Source organism: Macrobrachium rosenbergii, chromosome 22 (assembly GCF_040412425.1).
Source record: "Macrobrachium rosenbergii isolate ZJJX-2024 chromosome 22, ASM4041242v1, whole genome shotgun sequence".
NCBI lineage: Eukaryota > Metazoa > Arthropoda > Malacostraca > Decapoda > Palaemonidae > Macrobrachium > Macrobrachium rosenbergii.
The window spans coordinates 35958391-35980890 of NC_089762.1; the positions used below are offsets into that span (position 1 = coordinate 35958391).

Genomic DNA, 22500 nt, shown 5'->3' on the forward strand with positions numbered 1-22500 from the left:
TGCTGATTTATGTTCTTTTATGAAATTATGTCATACTATCATAAACTCTTTCGTTTGCTTTCAGTGCTATTGTATTTATCTACTATTACGTCATAAAATTATTATAGTTTTTCAGTTATTGTCTGTTTTCATTCATAACCAGCGCAGGTTATGAATGAATCTGGGCTGATGTTACGCTGACCAATACGTAGAGACTGTTATTCTCTCCGCTGTAATTCCTAACGAATTAAGACTTGTTTCTGCAGTACGTTCAAGAATCTTCGGAAGCATTTTCTTGTTTATTTTACAAGTAATCTGTTGATTTTCTTGCACAATTTACAAGTAACTGACGATTTTCTTGTACTTTTACAAGTAAACTGATGATTTCCTTGTACATTTTACCAGTAAACGGGCTATTTTCTTGTACATTTTACAAGTAAACATGATTTTTCTTGTACATTTTACAAGTAAACATGATTTTTCTTGTACATTTTACAAGTAAACATGATTTTTCTTGTACATTTTACAAGTAAACATGATTTTTCTTGTACATTTTACAAGTAAACATGATTTTTCTTGTACACTTTACAAGTAAACTAATGATTTCCTTGTATATTTTATAAGTAAACTGATGAGATTTCTTGTACATTATACAAGTAAACTGATGATTTCCTTGTACATTTTACAAGTAAACTGACGATTTTCTTGTACATTTTACGAGTAAGCTGGTGATTTCCTTGTACATTTTACAAGTAAACTGATGATTTTCTTGTACAATTTACAAGTAAACTGATGAATTTTCTTGTACATTTTATAGGTAAACTGATGATTTCCTTGTACATTTTACAAAAAACTGATGAGTTTTCTTGTACATCACACAAGTAAACTGATGAGTTCATTGTACATTTTACAAGTAAACTGAAAAGTTTTTCTTCTTCATTTTACAAGTAATCTGATGAATTTTCTTGTACATTTTACAAGTAAAGTTATGAAGTTTTTATTTCGTTTTACAAGTAAAGTGATGAAGTTTTTATTTTATTTTACAAGTAAACTAATGAATTTTCTTGCACATTATACAAGTAAACTGATGATTGTCTTGTACATTTTACAAGTAAACTGAGGAGATTTTTTTTTTCATTTTGCAAGTTAACTGATGATTTTCTTGTACATTTTACAAGTAAACTAATGATTGTCTTGTAAACGTAAACAGATGATTTTCTTGAACATTTTATAAGTAAACTGATGAGTTTTTTCCTTTTCATTTTCTATAGTTGTGTAACTCATATGAATGATCATCCTCACTCACGCTGTAATTTCTCTTTTTATCCTGAACTAACTTCAGCGACCTCAGTTGAAGCAACAATTCCTTTGCTGTTTTGTTAAGGTGCGAAGTTTGCGGACGATCCTCTTTCCTTGCCTGACTGGAATAAGATTAATCTTGGAATTTTTACGGCGAAAAGTTGGAGGCCCACTTTAACTTTACCTATGGTGCAACGTCTGGCGCAACGGTTTTGTGGGAAAGTTGTTTCTTTGACGAATTGTGTTAGAAGCAATTAGAAGCATGCTTTATTTTGCGAGCGGTAAACATTTTGTTTTCCCAAATTCAGAATTTCTCTATGGATGCTTTTCATCTCGTGCAGTAAGCATGCCAGTCTCTCTCTCTCTCTCTCTCTCTCTCTCTCTCTCTCTCTCTCTCTCTCTCTCTCTCTGTGGTTGTGTGTGCTTGTGTTTCTTCGTTTATACATTTCTTTGTTACATTATACAGAAAATATATCTTTGCGAGTGGTAAACATTTTGTTTTCCAAAATTCAGAAGTTTTCTATGGATGTTTTTCATTACGGGGAGTAACATGTCAGTCTCTCTCTCTCTCTCTCTCTCTCTCTCTCTCTCTCTCTCTCTCTCTCTCTCTCTCTCTGTTGTGTGTGCTTGTGTTTCTTCTTTTATACATTTCTTTGTTACAATGACTTGACCATTACACAAAAAATATAGCTTTGCGAGCGGTAAACATTTTGTTTTCCAAAATTCAGAAGTTTTCTATGGCTGTTTTTCAAAGTAACATGTCTCTCTCTCTCTCTCTCTCTCTCTCTCTCTCTCTCTCTCTCTCTCTCTCTCTCTCTCTCTATGGTTGTATGTGCTTGTGTTTCTTCTTTTATACATTTCTTTGTTACAATGACTTGACCATTATACAAAAAATATATCTTTGCGAGCGGTAAGCATTTTGTTTTCCTAAATTCAGAATTTCTCTAAGGAAGTTTTTCATTTCAGGGAGTAAACATGTTATTCTCTCTCTCTCTCTCTCTCTCTCTCTCTCTCTCTCTCTCTCTCTCTCTCTCTATGGTTGGGTGTGATGTGTTTCTCCGTTTATACATTTCTTTGTTACAATGACTTGACCATTACACAGAAAATATATCTTGACTGAAATATACGGAGTATCACAATTATATAATTTACGCTCAAAGTTTTTTTTTTTTTTAATTCTGACCAAACTTTAAAATTGCTTGTTTTTTTTTGTAAACTTGGGTGTCTCAAGTACAAGACTGCAGTAACATTTCCTATAACTGTGGACAATTTCGTCTGATTAATTGTATATTTCCCCAGGTCAGTTGTATATTCAGAACAATTACATTTCACTTTGTTATAAACACCTTAACAACTGGCAAGTATTTTCTTGAACATTTTACAAGTAAACGGGTGAATTTTCTTGAACATTTTACAAGTAAACGGGTGAATTTTCTTGAACATTTTACAAGTAAACGGGTGAATTTTCTTGAACATTTTACAAGTAAACGGGTGAATTTTCTTGAACATTTTACAATAATAACTTTCTTCTTTGAGACGGGAAAATTATCAGTGACTGTAGCTTCTACAGGAAACTAATCAGGTTTACCATTATTTACAGGCACACTTCCGTAATGATTTAAAGATATCTCAGAGAAAACTGCAACAATACCAATTACTGAGACCCAATTACGCCGAGATGCAGGTTTGGTAATCCCTCCCTGCTACAAGCGTCGTCTGACAATGCGTTCAGGGACCTCTATTGTGAAATGCACTTCGCGGAAGTAATTGCGTTGGAACCCATTTGCCTTTGCCAAGTTTCAACGCTGAACGCAGATGAAGCACGCGCTGACACCCTATTAAGGACGAATGTAATACAATTCTTTTGTTCCTATTCGCCGTGATCTTGTCTTAGGTGACATGCTTTCTGCTTTTCGCCATTATTTTTCTCTTCATCAAGATCTTCTTTACAGTGCCATGCATTCTGCTTTTTTTTTTTTTTTTTTTTTTTTTAGCAATGTAAACCAACCATTAATCCACAAATCAATTATCATTTACGGTTGTTCATAACTATTTCATGGTTTGTCGAGCTCTGAAATGGAGTAAGGAAACGTGAAAAAAGTTCCCTTCGGTTTTAGTTTTTATTATATACACGAGTTTGCTGGTGCGCGCTACGCTCGCTGGAACCTGGGTCTCCTGTCTCTCCCTACCCTCCCGAGCATTGAAGATACGTTCTATTATGCATTCATTTGTTAACTCATGTTTGTAGCTCTGAGTAAATGAATGAATAATTAATTTTTTCGTAAGGTGATATAAATTAACTACTGAGTTTCAGTTCTTGGTATTAGGTTTGAATTACGTATAGAGAAATGGTTATCACTGAATGTAGTATTACTTCTTTTTTTATTCTTAAGAGTTCTCAGTTCTGTGGAAAGTAGATATATAAGTTCATGGACGTTTGGATTTTCGTGACTATTATTATTATTATTATTATTATTATTATTATTATTATTATTATTATTATTATTATTATTAATAGATTATCTAAAAACATTGATTAATAAAAATCCACTGATGAGGAACACCGTTCAGGTGTTCGAAAGTCTTTGGTTCTTTTTACATAGTAATTTATTTACTATATAATTGTGGATTTTATTATTATTATTATTATTATTATTATTATTATTATTATTTATTACTATTGAAATAAATTATAAATTACGCTTATTTTGTGCGTAAAGGTTCCTGACATCTTTTTAACATAATAAGAAAAACCCTCTTGTATCTTCAGCCCTTGACTAGCTAGATTATGGAGAATCCCTTTCATGTTCCCAGTGAATAAAAAATACATTTAATGAGTTATTGAAGAAGACAGATCCCTTAAGATAGAGGACGATCTACTGTAGATTACATCGCTTCAGAGGCCTTATGGAACAGCTTTCGCTTTGATCCTAGGGTTGCTTAGCAGCCCTGAGTAAAAAAGGAGAAATTAAATCTATCAGATATAATGTTATCGTTTCTTTTGCTACTTTTTACTTTAATTCCCCTCTCTTGATTTTAACGAAATCAAATTATGCTCTCCTTTCACCAGTTATCCAGTACTAAATAAGAAGGGAAATTTAATCTATCAAATATGATGTTACCATTTCTTTAACTACCTTTAGTTTTCTGTAAAAGAAAACTATTGTTCAGGCTTTGTCTGTCCGTCCGCGCTTTATTCTGTCAGCACTTTTTCTTTCCGCACTTTTTCTGTCCGTCCTCAGATCTTAAAAATTACTGAGGCTAGAGGGCTGCAAATTGGCATGTTGATCATCCACCCTCCAATCATCAAACATACCAAATTGCAGCCCGCTGTCGTCAGTAATTTTTATTTTATTTAAGGTTAAATTTAGCCATAATCGTGTGTCTGGCAACGATATAGGATAGTCCACCACCTGGCCGTGGTTAAAGTTTCATGGGCCGCGGCTCATACAGCATCGAAAGATGGATCTATTTTCGGTGGCCTTGATTATACGCTGTAGCGGCTGTACAGAAAACTCGATTGCGCCGAAGAAACTTCGGCACATATTTTACTTGTTTAATTTAATTCTTCTCTCTTGATTATAACGAAATTATACTATGTTCTTCCAACCGTTAACCAATCCTAAGTTTGTCTTTGTGAGAAGACATTTCCAATTACTAAATCTTGAACTAAATCTTAATTTAATCTCATTAAGTTTTTCCTTTCTACTTCATTAACCAAATTTCTGTTACCGTTGTACACGAAAGTTTGCACCATTTGTTCTCTATTTAAAGTAATATTTTCTCTTCCTTCCCAGAATTTAACCAATAGCATCTCGCCAAATTACTGACAGTTTATTCATTTGATTTCTGGTATCAGTTCCACATTCAGGTTATTCTTTTCTTGAGCCGAAAGAGGACCCTCTTCCTTGCACGTAGGAGCGCATCGTCTGTATCATCCTGTTTTTCCTCTTTTTGGAATGTTTTCTTTTTACTTTCTCCCATCTCCCGTTTTCTATGTTCCCGAGAACCTTCGTTCTCCCATCTTCCGTTTTCTTTGTTCGCGAGAACCTCCGTCTCCCATCTTCCGTTTTCTTTGTTCGCGAGAGCCTCCGTCCTTCAGAGGTGCGTTTGACGCTTCATTCAGTAAGAGTTTAATACCTCATCTCCTTCACGACCTTTTCTTTGTTCCTCGAATTAAGTAATAAATCTATATAAGGGTATTATGCCGTCTTCTTCACTGATCTCACGTAAAAGTAAGTGAATAGGTTTCATAATTAATCGTCACCTACGGCTTTCATTCATCACTCTTGGAATCGTAAAAAAATGTTTGCCCAAAAATGGTGTCCTCAAAACCTTTCTTTCTTTTGTTCTGGGTTGGTATTGTGTTACTCATATCAGAGTTGAGTTAAAGACAACTTTCCTAGTTATCGTCCCAACAGTCAGAACCTTTCACTTTAGAGCACTTCTACTTTAAGATAGCCTAATGTGTAGTTCATCACTGAGTTTGTTTAAGAGGCAGAATTCCTTTCATTTAGCAGTCCTTATCCGGTACAAGGATTCTTCCCGCTTCACTGTACAGGGGTCAGCCGTCCTTGCACTGGTATACAGTGAGAGTCTCTCTCTCTCTCTCTCTCTCTCTCTCTCTCTCTCTCTCTCTCTCTCTCTGTGTGTGTTACATGGTTTAGTGCTCAGTTCTGAAGGTCTGTCATTTCCGTTTGAGGTCAGACACGATTTTCTCTTTCTTTCTTTCTGGCTACATTCTTTTTCCACTTTTGCAGTCAGAATTTGGCAAGAAAATTTGGTTGCTTGTTTATCCAACCTTCTGATCCGGCAATTTCCCTCCCCCAACCCCACTCCCACCCTAGACTCACACAAACACACACACACACACACAAAACATGCAGAGCAAATTTTATCATAACTTTTTTGAGACATTCTCTATAGCGCAGAGCCTCATTCTTTTCTTTTTGTGCCCTAAACACGATTTTCTTAGAAATTTTATGCACACTAATACAATGTCTTAAATTGCTCGGTACATCATCTTAAATGGCGTAAATTCCATTTGCAATATGACTTTTTCACGCGCGCTCAGTTTTTCATTTTACACTAATAATTTACAATGTCTTCGTACAATATCTTGAATTGCACGGCACTTCACCTTACATGAATTAGATTCCACGTTTCGGAATTAATTTCTTACTTCGACATGTTCTGTTGCAACGTCAAATGCATCCTTCCGAAAGTTTCCCACTCCTTCGACGAGCCGCGAAAATTCGTTTATAAATTTTTGGCGTCTTTCAGACCTTAACATTACCTTAATGGCATCGAGGATAAAAGTCAGGTATTATTTTATAAGCTGCCAATACACGCTATGAAATTGTAACTTACGTTTTTGAAAAGAGTTCTTCATTCTTGTTATTTTGAACCCATGAGCACTATGCGCAAATGACAAATAAAAAATTAATCAAAATACGATTTATTACAAGGTAAGACAATACCAGCCACCCACCCTCCATAGCTAATAGGGAAAACTGTAACCAGTAAACACCCCTAAGTTACGTCAGGTTGGTATTTTTAGGTTTTTTAGTTCCCTATCATTTCCTTGCCATTTTTGCATGGAAAACCTAAAATGGGTTTTCATGCAAAAATGGCTGGCTGGAGTCTTATTGTCAAATTATAAAGTTTTACCAAAAGTCGTCAAGTGATGGGGTGGTCTCTTTAAAACGGACCGGTAAAGTTTGTCGTGTGGTCGCTCACAGAAGGAGGTAACAAATCATGGTGCTACTTTGGCTTGTAATCTACGCGTCACCTCCGAGGTGCTAGTACTAAACATGGCGTAAGCTCAACGGGACGCTGTGTTTAGTACTAGCCCATCGGGGATCAAAGATATCATTAATTAATATAACTTGTAGACCATGCAATACAGAAATGGGTGCATATACTGTAGTGCTTTGATCCCCGAGGTGCTAGTATTAAACATGGCGCAAGCTCAACGGGACGCTGTGTTTAGTACTAGCCCCTTGGGGATCAAAGATATCGTTAATTAATAAAATTTGTCGACCACGCAATACAGAAATGGATTTATAAAGTACTTTAATCCCCGAGGTGCTAGTACTAAACATGACAGAAGCTCAATGGAACACCGTGTTTAGTACTAGCCCCTTGGGGATCAAAGATATCGTTTATTGATGTAATTTGTTGACCAGTACTAACCCTCGGTGATCAAAGATGTCGTTTATTAATATAATTTGTCGACCACAAATGGGTTTATATAGTATTTTGATCCCCGAGGTGCTATACAGAAATGTTTAGTACCCTACCCATCGGGGATATATAATGATTTGTTGACCACGCAATACAGAAATGGGTATATATAATACTTTGATCCCGGAGGTACTAGTACTAAACATGGCGGAAGCTCAATGGGACGCCGTGTTTAGCACTAGCCCCTAGGGGAATCAAAGATATCGTTTATTAATATAACTTGTAGACCATGCAATATAGAAATGGGTGTATATAGTACGTTGATCCCCGAAGTGCTAGTACTAAACGTGGCGGAAGCTCAGTGGGACGCCGTGTTTAGTACTAGCCCCTCGGGCATCAAAGATGTCGTTTATTAATATAATTTGTCGACCACGCAATGCAGAAATGGGTGTATAAAATACTTTGATCCCCGAGGGGCTTGTACTAAACACGGAGCCCCACTGAGCCTACGCCGTGTTTAGTACTAGCACCTCGGAGGTGGCACATACCTTATATAACAAGCCAAAGTAGCACCATAAATCATTCAGTTTTCATGACAACTTTCTTTCTTCAGGGTACTTTTATTGACACTTAACTTTTTCCTGGTGCTTTTGTTAATGAGAAAGTTTTTGCTGACGCTAATTTTTGTTTTTCGTTGCTGTTTTGTAAGTCATTAAATAATTATCGTAATTGACACTGGGGCTTTTGTTTTCCTCTGCACAATTGAAAGTTCACAATGAATGAACGGCATTAGAGAAAAATTTATCAAGCATGTTGTCGCAAGGCATAAAGAGAGAAAGAGAGAGAGAGAGAAAAAAAGTTAAGTATACCTTAGTTTTACCAGACCACTGAGCTGATTAACAGCTCTCCTAGGGCTGGCGCGAAGGATTAGACTTATTTTACATGGCTAAGAACCAATTGGTTACTTAGCAACGGGACCCACAGCTTATTGTGGAATCCGAACCACATTATAGCGAGATATGAATTTCTATCACCAGAAATAAATTCCTCTAACTCTTCATCAGCCGGCCGGGGAATTGACCTCTGGCTCATCGAGTGACAGTCCGCAGCTCTACCGACTCACTCAACGAAGAGTCAGAGAGAGAGAGAGAGAGAGAGAGAGAGAGAGAGAGAGAGAGAGAGAGAGAGAGAGACTTTCAAAGACAAATTGAAGTAAAATATCTGCAACATTTAAATGTAGATAGGTACATAACAAATAAAGAAAAAGTAAAATGGAACGTTGCCTAATATTCGGATAATTTTTGTATGAATTTATCATTCCACTTTCCATGTCTTTCCTTTTAGGAAATGAGAAATTCATTTTGTATCGTGGCTTTTCCTGTCTATTACCCATTCCCTTGAGTTTGTTTTTATGAATTTATCATTCCACTTTCCATGTCTTTCCTTTTATTTTGTTAATTTATCATTCCACTTTCCGTGTCTTTCCTTGTATTTTATGAATTTATCATTCCACTTTCCATGTCTCTCCTTTTGTTTTATGAATTTATCATTCCACTTTCCATGTCTTTCCTTTTATTTTATGAATTTATCATTCCACTTTCCATGCCTTTCCTTTTATTTTATGAATTTATCATTCCACTTTCCATGTCTTTCCTTTTATTTAATGAATTTATCATCCACTTTCCATGTCTTTCCTTATATTTTATAAATTTATCATTCCACTTTCCATGTCTTTCCTTTTAGGAAATGAGAAATTCATTTTTCCATCGTTGCCTCTCCTCTCTCTTCCGTTTGTTACACACACCAATGAGTATTTATTTGAACCCAAAGTTCGCACAAACAACATAATTTTATATTATTTGGAAAGGTCAAAGTTACGTGAATTGGGAAAATGTCAAATGAAATTCTTGTAAAGAAAACCTTCTCATTGGAATGTTCGTATTTGACATGAAAGAGGTTTCTATGCTTAAGAGAGAATTTACATTTTTGAACTGAAGAACAAGTTTTAAGAATGAAATATTTGAATATTTTTAAGTTTATAAAATTTCATTGTATGGTCGTGGAGTATGCGAATGTTTTCAAATATTCTTAATAATTGATTTTTTCCGCTGCCGGATTCAGTACAAGAACATATTTGTGTAATGTTCCGATTTAATTTTATCGCATAATTACACATATTTTATATAATATTCATAATTGTATATAATATAAAATTGAAGACATTTCTGATGGTAGTAGAAGCACCTATAAAAATTAATTTGATTCTAATAGATTTTTTAATAACATAATATTTTTTTTTTTGAAGTACAGAGGATGTTTTGTCAAGTGTTTTTTCCATATAGATATTAAGCTTTTCCTTTTACAAAACAATTTTGTATGAAAATTCTATGTTCTTATCAAATACGTCCATTTCTGTGAACTAGCAATGGAACTGAAATACAATTTTGCAAGGTTTGTGTTTATACTTCTAAGTGACACACGCATAATGAATAATATTTATAGAATTTCACATAATAATGATGAAAAAATGAGAATATATATTGTTTGTAATACAATGCTTTAAGAGGTTCTAACGTTAATTGCCTGTTTAGTTCGTAGCATATATTATAACAGCAAATGAAACAGCATAATCATTGATACTAATTAATGTAGAATGTAGGCCAAAGAGACACTGTATTTCTAAAATATTAGCTACATTTATACTCATCTAAATGTAACCCACGGCGCCTTCGTTAAGTCAGCCAGGAACTGAATTAATTTGTTTGGCTCGGTGCGGCTACTGATAGGCGTTTCAGTTTTGTGATTAAGTAGGATCTGATGAAGAAAGGGACTATAATGATTTCGCTGAAATAATTTTTCATTTATTATCTTCCAGTATAAGAAGTTATGCATTAATACATGCACGCACACAGATATACATACACACACACACATGTATATATATATATATATATATATATATATATATATATATATATATATATATATATATATATATATATATATATATATCATTAGTTATTCTTGAATATTAGTAAAATATTAATTGATTTTACATCACGGAATACCCTTTTACCACGTAGAAAGAGAGGCTTTCAGTGCATACATACATGCATGCATATTTATGTACCCACCTACACACATAAATACAAAACTGTAGGTAACAGCACAACGTTTTTCTACAACGCATTAAGTCCATTTCTTATTCTGAATATATATATATATATATATATATATATATATATATATATATATATATATATATATATATATATATATATATATATATATATATATTCAGAATAAGAAGTGGACTTAATGCGTTGTAGGAAGGATTGCACTGTTACCTACAGTTTTGTATTTATGTGTGTAGGTGGGTACATAAATATGCATGCATGTATGTATATATGTATGTATATATGCACTGAAAGCCCCTCCTTCTACTTGATAAAAGGGTATTCAGTTATAAAAAATCAATTAATATTTTACTAAAATATTCAAGAATAACTAATGAGATTGTTTCAATATTCCTTTTAACTGATCATTGGACTTCCAATGAATGTTAGTAGTTTGTAGTAAATATATCATTATCGTTATAAGTTCTTATTTATGATTTATTGCGCGTCATGTAGACATTCCTATTTTATTCATAAAAATTTTTGGAGGACTGAAAATTAATTGTTTGGTAATTTGTGACAATTTCTCCGAACCAGTTTTGTTATGAAGGCTTTATTCATTTGTGACTTCCTGTCATATCTTTGTACATAAAATCGTAGGATATTACCAAATATTTCCATTTCATCATTCATTCTCATATTTCATTTCTCATGTATTGATAAAATTGAAAGGATTTATGAATTACTCTATACACATTCGTATCAGACGTATTTTGGACCATTTTAATTTCAGACTCTCTCTCTCTCTCTCTCTCTCTCTCTCTCTCTCTCTCTCTCTCTCTCTCTCTCTCTCTCTCTCTCTCTCTCTCTCTCTCTCCAATTATTACCCTCTTACGAAGCGTACAGGCTGAAATATTTTGTCCTAATAAAACCGTATAATACTTACTGGGAGAGAATGTTAGGCATTTTAATATATGGGGTTATGATGGTTCCTTTTCACTACCAAAGGAAAATTTCATAAGTGTGCGTGAGTTTCCTTTGTACCCCTCCGACACATCGTATGGTAAATATTAATTAAAATATTTTACAGGGGATATTAAATCTTGCTTTTCTTTCATTTTCGTTTTTCTGTTGAACGTGATCAAAATACATGTAAGGTGATGCACAGAATCTTTTTGTTTAAGAAAAATTGAAGGGACTGAACGACCCCTTGACGCTTGCTTTGAAATCTGTGTATTTAAAAGCAAGTATTAGGGAGTTATATTCATGTTTTGAGAAATTCAGAATTTTTTAGTTTTCCTTTCAAAGAATTCTGATAACGATGCAGAAGATATTGAAGTTGCCCAGGATATTAAATATTTCTGGGATAGTTATAACATAATGGCTCATACGCACTCACAAACTCTCATACACACAGGTGCACAATCACACAATATAGTTATTTGTATGTAGATGCATATCATAATATATATATATATATATATATATATATATATATATATATATATATATATATATATATATATATATATATATATATATATATATATATATATATATATCTATTGTATGTATATGCATATAAATATATATATTTATATACTGTACATATATATGTAAATACGTATGTATGTATGTATGTATGTATGTATGTATGTATGCATATGAACTATGTCATCTAATCTAGGGCCAGTAAACAAACATAGCCTATTCTGTATGCCTAGGCAACTATCAATCGCCACCCTTCCGTCCCAAAACCTCCCTTAGGGCAGCAGCCATTATGTTCACCCCAAGATCAAGAAACTCAACCGCATACAAATTCTAAAAAACCGTCCAAAGTCATACCCTGCTCGAGTGAGTTTGGTGAAATTCATCTTTGCAGTTCAAAATATCTTTGGCTATCGCGACTTCAGCTGAAGTCACACCTAGATATTCCTGAGGAATTAACACATATTGGTATTCAGTAGCTGTTTCAATTACAAAGGTATTCCTCTCGCATTCTGCATATTTATACTCAGCGGTCTCTACTAAGTTTAAAGCATATTCATGAATTTTGGTGACATTAACGTAAGGATAAGGGTAGAACGGTATCGTTGGTCTACAAACTACCCAGCAGGGTATCAGATGCACTGTGATACTGTGATATGCAACGCTTCTCTTTCGTTCTGTCTGAAGAGCGCGTCCAATCATGCGTTACTCTCTTCATTAGTTTATTTTAGGTAATATCTTATTAATGATTTTGGGGATTATCTTATTAATCAAGAGTTTTCTTAAAGACACTTTTGTGCTGCATGTTTGAACTATATTTTGAACTCAGTATACTCAAGTTTCCTATATATTATCTATCACGTTGTTACAGATTGCCCAGAACTAAAACGGCCAACACGAAGAATTACATAGGTCTTGTGTAAGGTAAAAGATATAGCAACAGAGAATGATAATACACGTATAAGCCCTTCCAGAGGCACAGATATATGAGATTCTATAAGAATCTATGAGATATTACAACGTAAACGTTTAAACGTCCCTGAAAAGCAAGATAATAAAATTCGTAAACACTCACCATCCTCGGGATGCGGGACTCTGCGCATCAGGTCGACGCACATTTGGTACCTCGCGGCAATGACCGTCTCCAGAAGGGAGGTCGTGTCGCCCCCTCCTTCCGAAGACGAGTTCGAGCTTCCGCCGATGTCCTCCTGTTTTTTGAAAAGAAGAATAAATGGTTATCACTATTATTACTTAGAATTCGCTTCGATTATGTTCTCTTGTTTTTTAAACCTAGCAGCTGGGTAGACTAGCGGTCGGCACCTTGGAACAGTTGCGAGATGTAGTGGGCGTGAATCCAATAGCTGCACCACTTACCAATGGCGTTTATTTGAAAGTGTGTTTGTACGTATGCGTTTTCTGCGTGTCTGTGTCTGTCTGTCTGTGCGTGTTTCTGTGTGTCTGTTTCTGTCTGTGCGGCGTTTGTGATTAAGTACACACACATATGTACACATCAATGCAAAAACTTCAAAAGGCTTCCGTCCCCAAGATAATGGGTAGATTACTTATCATACAATTCCCAAGTCCTGCTTTCTCAATTATGAACTAAACTTGTCATAATAAAATCTCTACAGCATGATACATATACTCTTACTGCCCACGAAATTTACCTTTGAAAAGTTGGACTGGACAGCGTATCTGTTGTGAGAACTCACACATACCTGATCCAATATATTTTTCAGTGTACAAGGAAGATAGTCAGCTGCCTCGTGTTCCCAGTGCCCGTTCAAACCGCAGTATTTTGAAGCATAGCCTGAAAGGACAAAAGGGTCACGGGCTTAGATTATTAAATTTTGTAAATTTCCTCTGTAGTAGCTAATAATATCGTTGACAAATTATCATATTCAAATGAATGTAAACCCGCAAGTTGTGACTTCCCCAACGCTGTAGAAGGCTAGGAATAACTGCTTGCTACTCAGTGTCTCAAGCAGAAGCAATAAAAACAAGTAAAAAATGCTCCGAAGTTTCTTCGACGCAATCGAGTTTCCTGTGCAGCGTATAATTCTGTATGAAACTCTCGATGTGCTGCAGTACGAAACTCTCAGCCACGACCGGGCAGCGCTCACTTGCTCCCAGATGCGGTCAAATGAAGATGCGTCGGCGGCTGGAACGCTAGTGGTGCCAGACGCACGATCCATGGCTAACCTTAACCTTAGATAAAATAAAGACTACTGAGGCTAGAGGGCTGCAATTTGATATGTTTGATGATTGGAAGGTGGATGATCAACATACCAATTTGCAGCCCTCTAGCTTCAGTAGTTATTAAGATCTGAGGGCGGACGGACAGACAAAACCAACTCAATAGGTTTCTTTTACAGAAAACTAAAAAGACTACAGAAATAATAGAGCTAAACGCGAAGCCTAAATTAACACGTCACTTGCACAATGGCCTGTGATGTCAGGGTTACTATTGCCAAACTAATATTTTCCCCCATAATATCAGCGCACCACACATGGCAATTTGTGAAAGGAATAGTTTGGGGAAAGCTGATAGAGGAAATCACAGCCATAAGTGTTTGAAAGACCAAAGAGAACAAGGAATAATTTTGTAACAGTATTGGTAATAATTTCTCTGGGATCGGATTTATGCTCATGTAACTCTTTAGTAATAATTAAAAAAAATTGTTTGTTAGAAAATTAATTACCAAAAAAAAAAAAAATCTTTTTTTATTCTGTATCGTAAGCAGCTTATACTTGATTCAAATATTCCTCATATGATATTACCCAGAAAAGCTCTCTGAAATGCGAGGAAATAAACAGAAGTGAATATAATGATTTTGCGTTTCACGATAAAATTTTGAAAATTACGGAATAGGTGAATGTGATGCATTTGCTGTCTTGACTATATGCCATACAGAAGCATTATATGAATATGAATATTGAGTCTATTCTCAATATTGTTAATGTTACTTATATTGTTGTTTGCAGCGTTTTTAACATTTTTTCAACAAAGACACTAACAATGTAAATTTATATCAATTGATTGAAATTATAACCATTCGGATTACTCCGATAAATTTACGCATTTCATTATCTGTTCCCAAGATTCAAATACACCTTTTAACTTAACATTTCCATAATTCAGTACAACGAAATACTTATAATATTAACTTTTATATAACTAAATGTCCCGTCGTAGGTAAAATGGACTGTTAAAGGAGTTTCCCGGAATAATATTAAGATTCCATACAAAACAGATTTTGAAGACAACCGGTCATTAATCTGAGTAGAATCCTGAGCACATCAAAAGATTATAATTAATAAGAAAAGGATCCTGTAAACGAAATAGTTTTTAATATTAAAAAGTTATATATATAATTGTGTATGTATGTATGTATGTATGTATATATACATACATATATATATATATATATATATATATATATATATATATATATATATATATATATATATGTCACTAAACAGAGTGTGAGAATGTATTCAGCTAAGGCCACAGGAAAAATAAAGAAAACAGTACCAAGCGCTTTCGTGTTATTTCAGCATATTGTACCTCGAAAATGTGTTGAATTAACACAGAAGCGCTTGCTACGCCTTTCTTTTATATTTTCCTGTGGCCTTAGCTGAATATATATATACATACATATATATATATATATATATATATATATATATATATATATATATATATATATATATATATATATATATATATAAATATATATATACAGTGCATATATATAAATATATATATATATACATGTGTGTGTAAATATTTCTGTAAACTCTCTCTCTCTCTCTCTCTCTCTCTCTCTCTCTCTCTCTCTCTCTCTCTCTCTCTCTCTCTCTCTCCTTTCAACTACACGTCTTTTATGGGAATAGAGTAGCCTCATTTCTCGAAGTCAGACGCATTGCATTTAAAGCTTCGAATGTTGCATTCCTAATCCTGCTGTATTCTTTGTTAAACCTAAGACATCTCTCTCTCTCTCTCTCTCTCTCTCTCTCTCTCTCTCTCTCTCTCTCTCTCTCTCTCTCTCTCTCTCCGCTTCCTGAACGTGACTTGTGGACTGATTTCCCACTGGAAAAGGAAAAGTTATCGCGGTTCTGTTTTCAGAATGACAGTTGCGTTAAACTCAACTTAATGTTTAACTTTGGAGAATTAAAAGGACTTCGCTCGCCACACAAGGAAGTCGTTTCTCTGAATTTTAGGAGATTCGAGTAACCAGGATCTGTGAAAGGTCCAAACGTTCACTAATCACAAGTGCAGGTTTATTAAAATAGATAGTCGATCTTTTACAGGAAATTTTCAGGTTGCCTATACTTTTTTTATTCATTCTTTTGATTACGCTACTTTCTCAGACATTTTTAGGTTTATTCTTCTTTGTTAAACTCTATACCCTTCACATTTTCCTATTAACATCTCATCAAGAGAACATTAGAACATTTATAACTCGTTCTTTCGATTTCTAGAAACAAAATAAATGTTCTTGCATGCTTGCATTGCGCGGTTATGTTTTGCTTTGCTTCGAATAAAGTTAATTATTATATGCTTTCATAAGTGATTTGATTAGTTACTCTTATTTGTAATGCATGCAAAAGGTACCCATCAGTCAAATAGGAAAGTACAAAGGCTTTATAACAAAGAAATGGCAAAAGTCATATATAGCCAAGAGGGAAAACTTGAAAAAATTATTGGCGAGAGAAAAGAAGAAAAATTTTGAAATACTCTACGGGAATTTCTCATATATTTTTACAGCTTAAATCAGTGGTTCTCAAATTTTTTGGGATCGCTTCCCCCTGCAGTGGTGTGATAGATCACCATTACCCCTAACCCATGCCTCTTCAGTTATGTGAAGTTATAAAGGAGAGAAAAAATGTTGGAATGCTTAATTTCTAATGCATTTTTTATGTAAGAAATTAATTTTACTTTTACTCAAGTCTTAAGACATAAAGAATTTAGATTTTAGACATTCCTTTGACAAAAAATTAAAATTAAAGCATTGTTCCTTTTATTACAAATTGGAATTAAAGTGCCTCATTACGCCCCAAGAAACAGGTTCATTACCCCCACGAGGGTAATTACCCCCAGTTTGAGAACCACTGGTTTAAATGATGATGAGAGTAATAGTTTCACAGTTTCGGTAGTAAAATTAAATCATGTTTTAATGCTTAAGTGAAAGATACAGAAGTGGGTGAAAACCCGAGTGGTTAGCAGGTAATCGAAAAGGAGTTATAAGGGACCGTCTTGACACAAAGATGGTGTACTGTAAACCAATCACCAACCCTCATTAATCAATCATGCTCTGTAACTTGTTGACATCATGTCCTTTTGTACAAGGACAAAAAAAAAGCCTGTGATGAGATGAATATCACTCAGTTACTGGATGGTTTGTCTCACGCACTAAAGGGAATAACTAGGCAACAGAGAAATTGAAACATTAAATCAATTCTGCTTGGGCAGCTATTACTTTAAAACAAACGTGTTTGGGAGAGGGGTTTCTTTCTTGAGGTACCAAATAGGTTATAAATAACATGCACATAAACGGCTTTGCGTTGAAAATAAATAACTAATAAAATGTACAAAAGGTCTAGGAGGTAAAATATAAAAGCAAAAAGCTTAAAATAGTTTACACTGTCACTGATGTAACACCAGAGGTGTTAGAAACATAGGTGAATCCTGGAAATAGCAATATCCTAGAATGAAAAAAGAGATCATAAGCTGACGAAGGTACCTCAGATGTATATAAAAAACCGCACAAAAACCCCACAGCCTCGGGGTGGAAGCTTATATGAAAGGTATTAACATCGTGCCTAAATTGAGATAGTAATTAGTTTGCTAGGATCTTATTTGTTAGTTCAAAGTTCATTAGCAGATGAGTTGGGTCCTGACCTTTCCCAACATCATTCTGTTCTAGGTAATTTGCTAGAAAAGTTGGGCATTCGTTGATTTTTATTAATTAGTTTTTAACTTAATTGATTATCTTTAAACGCTGACATAATAATTTCATACACTTCAGTCAATCACAGTAATCGCTCGGACGCAACGACAGTTAGGCATTAAATACAACTTTTATTTATTATTTAAAACTAAAATAAATACAAACACTAACTAATATTTTAAAGAAACGCGATGAAAAAGCAGTTGCAACTTACTTGACGTGTTGAATGCAAGCATGATAGGAGGACATGGTATCGATGCGTAGGTACCTATAGGAGTAGATGGCCAACAGGAGAGACCATCGTGGACACTCGGGCACCTTAGAACTGTAAAAGACAAGAGAGATTTTGTTTTACATGTTGCCATGGACGAGATTTTGTTTTACTTGTTGCCATGAATGAGATTTTGTTTTACATGTTGCCATGGATGAGATTTTGTTTCACATGTTGCCATGGGTGAGATTTTGTTTTACATGTTGCCATGGGTGAGGCTTTGTTTCACATGTTGTCATGGACGAGATTTTTGTTTTACTTGTTGCCACAGGTGAGATTTTGTTTTACATGTTGGCATGGACGTGATTTTGTTTTACATGTTGCCATGGGTGAGATTTTGCTTTACATGTTGCCATGGGTGAGATTTTGTTTCACATGTTGCCATGGGTGAGGTTTTGTTTTACATGTCGCCGTGGTTGAAATTTTGTTTTACATGTTGCCAGGAGTGTGATTTTGTGTTACATGTTGTCACGGGTGAGATTTTGTTTTCCATGTTGCCACCGGTGAGATTTTGTTTTATATGTTGCCATGGGTGAGATTTTGTTTTACATGTTGCCACCGGTGAGATTTTGTTTTACATGTTGCCATGGGCGAGGTTTTGTTTTACATGTCGCCGTTGGTGAGATTTTGTTTTACATGTTGCCATGGGTAAGGTTTTGTTTTACATGTTGCTATGGGTGGGATTTTGTTTTACATGTTGCCATGGGTGAGATTTTGTTTTACATGTTGTCATGGGTGAGATTTTGTTTCACGTGTTGTCATGGGTGAAATTTTGCGTTACATGATGCCATGGCCAGGGTGAGATTTTGTTTTACATGTTGTCATGGGTGAGATTTTGTTTCACATGTTGTCATGGGTGAGATTTTGTTTTACATTTTGCCATGGGTGAGATTTTGTTTTATATGTTACAATGGGTGAAATTTTGTTTTACATTTTGCCATGGGTGAGATTTTGTTTTACATGTTGCCATGGGTGAGATTTTGTTTTACATGTTGCAATGGGTGAGATTTTGTTTTACATATTACCATGGGTGAAATTTTGTTTTACATGTTTCCATGGCTGAGATTTTGTTTTACAAGTTGCTATGGGTGAGGTTTAGTTTTACATGTTGCCGTAGGTGAGGTTTAGTTTTACATGTTGCCATAGGTGAGATTTTGTTTTACATGCTGCCATGGGTGAGGTTATGTTTTACATGTGCCCATGGGTGAGGTTATGTTTTACATGTTGCCATTGGTGAGGTCATGTTTTGCATGTGCCCATGGGTGAGGTTTTGTTTTACCTGTTGCCATGGGTGAGGTTATGTTTTACATGTTGCCATGGGTGAGGTTATGTTTTACATGTTGCCATGGGTGAGGTTATGTTTTACATGTTGCCACAGGTGAGATTTTGTTTTATATGTTGCCATTGGTGAGATTTTGTTTTACTTGGTGCACAATACTTACATCTGTCATCGTGCAAGCGGTATATTTATGTTCTACAAATTATCATTTCCTTATTAATGATTTTGTAGGATTACAAAGGAAATAACAAACATTAGATTATGATCGTAGAGAAATTCAAAAGTTCGACAAGCAAATATTTAGAATCAGTGATTCATTTGAATAATCTCTTCAGGAATTCATATACGTCAATGAATTAACCAAAGATATATATAAAAAATTATTAGTTAAACGTGGACGAAAATTGATGTCTCTCAAATTAAACTTCGAAAATCTTAAATTCCAACTTATTTAGATAAAAATAGTGATAATAACTGTCCAAAATTTCAATGGGATTTTTCGATTGATGTTTGTGATATAAATCAAATCAGAGCAAAAATGTTGACAGAGGATATTTGTCCAAAGGATCTCTCTCTCTCTCTCTCTCTCTCTCTCTCTCTCTCTCTCTCTCTCTCTCTCTCTCTCTCTCTCTCTCTCTCTCTTATCCTTTTGAACCTTTTGATCCGCTTGGTTGCATGGCACATTGGCTAGATGGATTTATTTGTTTGTGCAAAGGATCTGAAAGCAGAGGAAAGAAAGGTTGGCCGGGCGTATTCATGAATGGCTCTTAAATTCCTGTGTAGAGAGAGAGAGAGAGAGAGAGAGAGAGAGAGAGAGAGAGAGAGAGAGAGAGAGAGAGAGAGAGAGTGAGTTCTGAATACCCCTGACCATTGTTAACCTTGTGTAGGAAATGGATTTACGAAATTTTTCAATTTACATGGTTATTGAATTAAGGGATATTTACCTGCAGATTATGAACTGGCGATTCTTTTATTTTTTGTCATTTTGTTTTTTTCTTAATCTACTCTGTTGTTTGAGAACATGTCTTGTCTCAGTATTATCACCATTTTTCTGCTGGATGTAAAATTCTCATTAATATTCCCTTTTCTTACGTTTGTTCATCTATTTCTTATTTACATTTGAATTTTACTTCTTTTAGTCTTCCGTAAAAGAAAACTATTGTGTGTCTTTGTCTGTCCGTCTGGACTTTGTTCTGTCCGCACTTTTTTCTGTCCGCACCTTTTCTGTCCGCCCTCAGATCTTAAAAACTACTGAGGCTAGAGGGCTGCAAATTGGTATGTTGATCATCCACCCTCCAATCATCAGACATACCACATTGCAGTCGTCTAGCCTCAGTAGTTTTTATTTTATTTAAGGTTAAAGTTAGCCATAATCGAGCTTCTGGCAACGATATAGGAGAGGCCACCACCGGACCGTGGTTAAAGTTTCATGGGCCGCGGTTCATACAACATTATACCAAGACCACCGAAAGATAGATCTATTTTCAGTGGCCTTGATTATAAGCTTAACAGAAAACTCGACTGCGCCGAAGAAACATCGACGCATTTATTACTTGTTTTGTATATGCAGCGAAATGTTATTCCTTGAAATATTTCTTCAAAATCCATTCTCAGTCTCACTTTAGCTTGGTAAATTCTATCATAACAAATCTGGGTAGTATTTTGGGCGAGGCAGAAAAAATTGGGCAATTGTTTGTGGCTTTTAAGACCACTTTTTTTTCTTGACTCTTTCGCATATTCTTTTAATTTTCATAATATTTGAGAATTTAAGAACTGAACCCTCTGATCTTTTAACATTTTGAGCTTAAGAATAAAGAATAGAGTGTCTTTAAAGGGTCCCATTTAGGGTTTGGCTCAGTGAGACCCTGAGAAGGGTTTTCTAAATTCACGTGAGACTTAACTGTCTGGGATACTTTTCTCATAGACGATCTTTCTTTACTTTTTCTGATGCATTATTGTCATTCTGTTTTAATTAAAAAAAATTTATCCCAAACTTTAAGTGCAATTACTGTAGGTTCCACTTTATGTGCATTACTAGGTCACTTTCTTTTGTAAACTATATTCATATTATTTTGGTTATTGCTCTTACACTTCTCCTTGTTGTACACAAATGGCTTCACTATTCAAAATACACTCTGTGTAAGCATCAAACTGTATTGTCTACTAATTTTATCTTTTATGAGTTATTGTATTTTTTCAAAATACAAAAAAGGGAGCTTTCGACCGTTTGCACAACGGTCCTCTACAGCCAACTTTCGTTTTTTATCCCTTTTTTTGTATTTTGAAAAACATACAACCGCTCATATACATTATTGTGGCTCTTTGCTTATTAATTCCGGTCACATTATAGTGATGCACCATAGATAATATTTTCTTTCTCTTATCTCAGAAATGGGTGGTTTTGGAATTTCTGTACGCGGACTGGAAATAACTGGTTTCTGAGGCTACGACTCCTGTGAAATATTGACAGGAAATTCTTTGTCTTCTTATTGTTTTCAAGAAGCTTTCAACCTGACTCCTTTTGAGAGGCAGGTTGTTAATCTAGGAATGCTGTTCACTGGCACACTTTAGTTCTGCATCTGGTATGTCTTGGGGAGCTTTGATTAAGTAGGTTTTAACGTACGTTCAATCAGGGAAAGATTCTTTCTTTATACGTATATGCATACATACATGCGAATATACATACATATATATATATATATATATATATATATATATATATATATATATATATATATATATATATATATATATATATATATGTGTATATATGTGTGTGTATACACAGTGTATATATATATACATATACATGAATGTGTGTGTATGTGTGTGTGCGGGTGTGTGTGCGTGTGTGCGCGCGCATGTATAAGCCACTTACCAGGACTTCCCTCAACGACCTCCTCCTCCAGGAGCGTTTCCAAAAGAGAC

General features: G+C 34.7%; 1 protein-coding gene across 1 annotated transcript in view; it reads right to left on the reverse strand.

Annotated features, from left to right (window-relative positions):
• The window catches only part of LOC136850759 (uncharacterized), a 159979-nt gene that overhangs the window by 63028 nt on the left and 74451 nt on the right, over positions 1 to 22500 (reverse strand). The window contains 4 exon segments of the mRNA XM_067124713.1: positions 13144 to 13276; positions 13787 to 13878; positions 18237 to 18347; positions 22451 to 22500. The exon segment at positions 22451 to 22500 is cut by the window's right edge and continues 296 nt beyond it. Coding sequence (XP_066980814.1) covers positions 13144 to 13276; positions 13787 to 13878; positions 18237 to 18347; positions 22451 to 22500 — 386 coding nt within the window.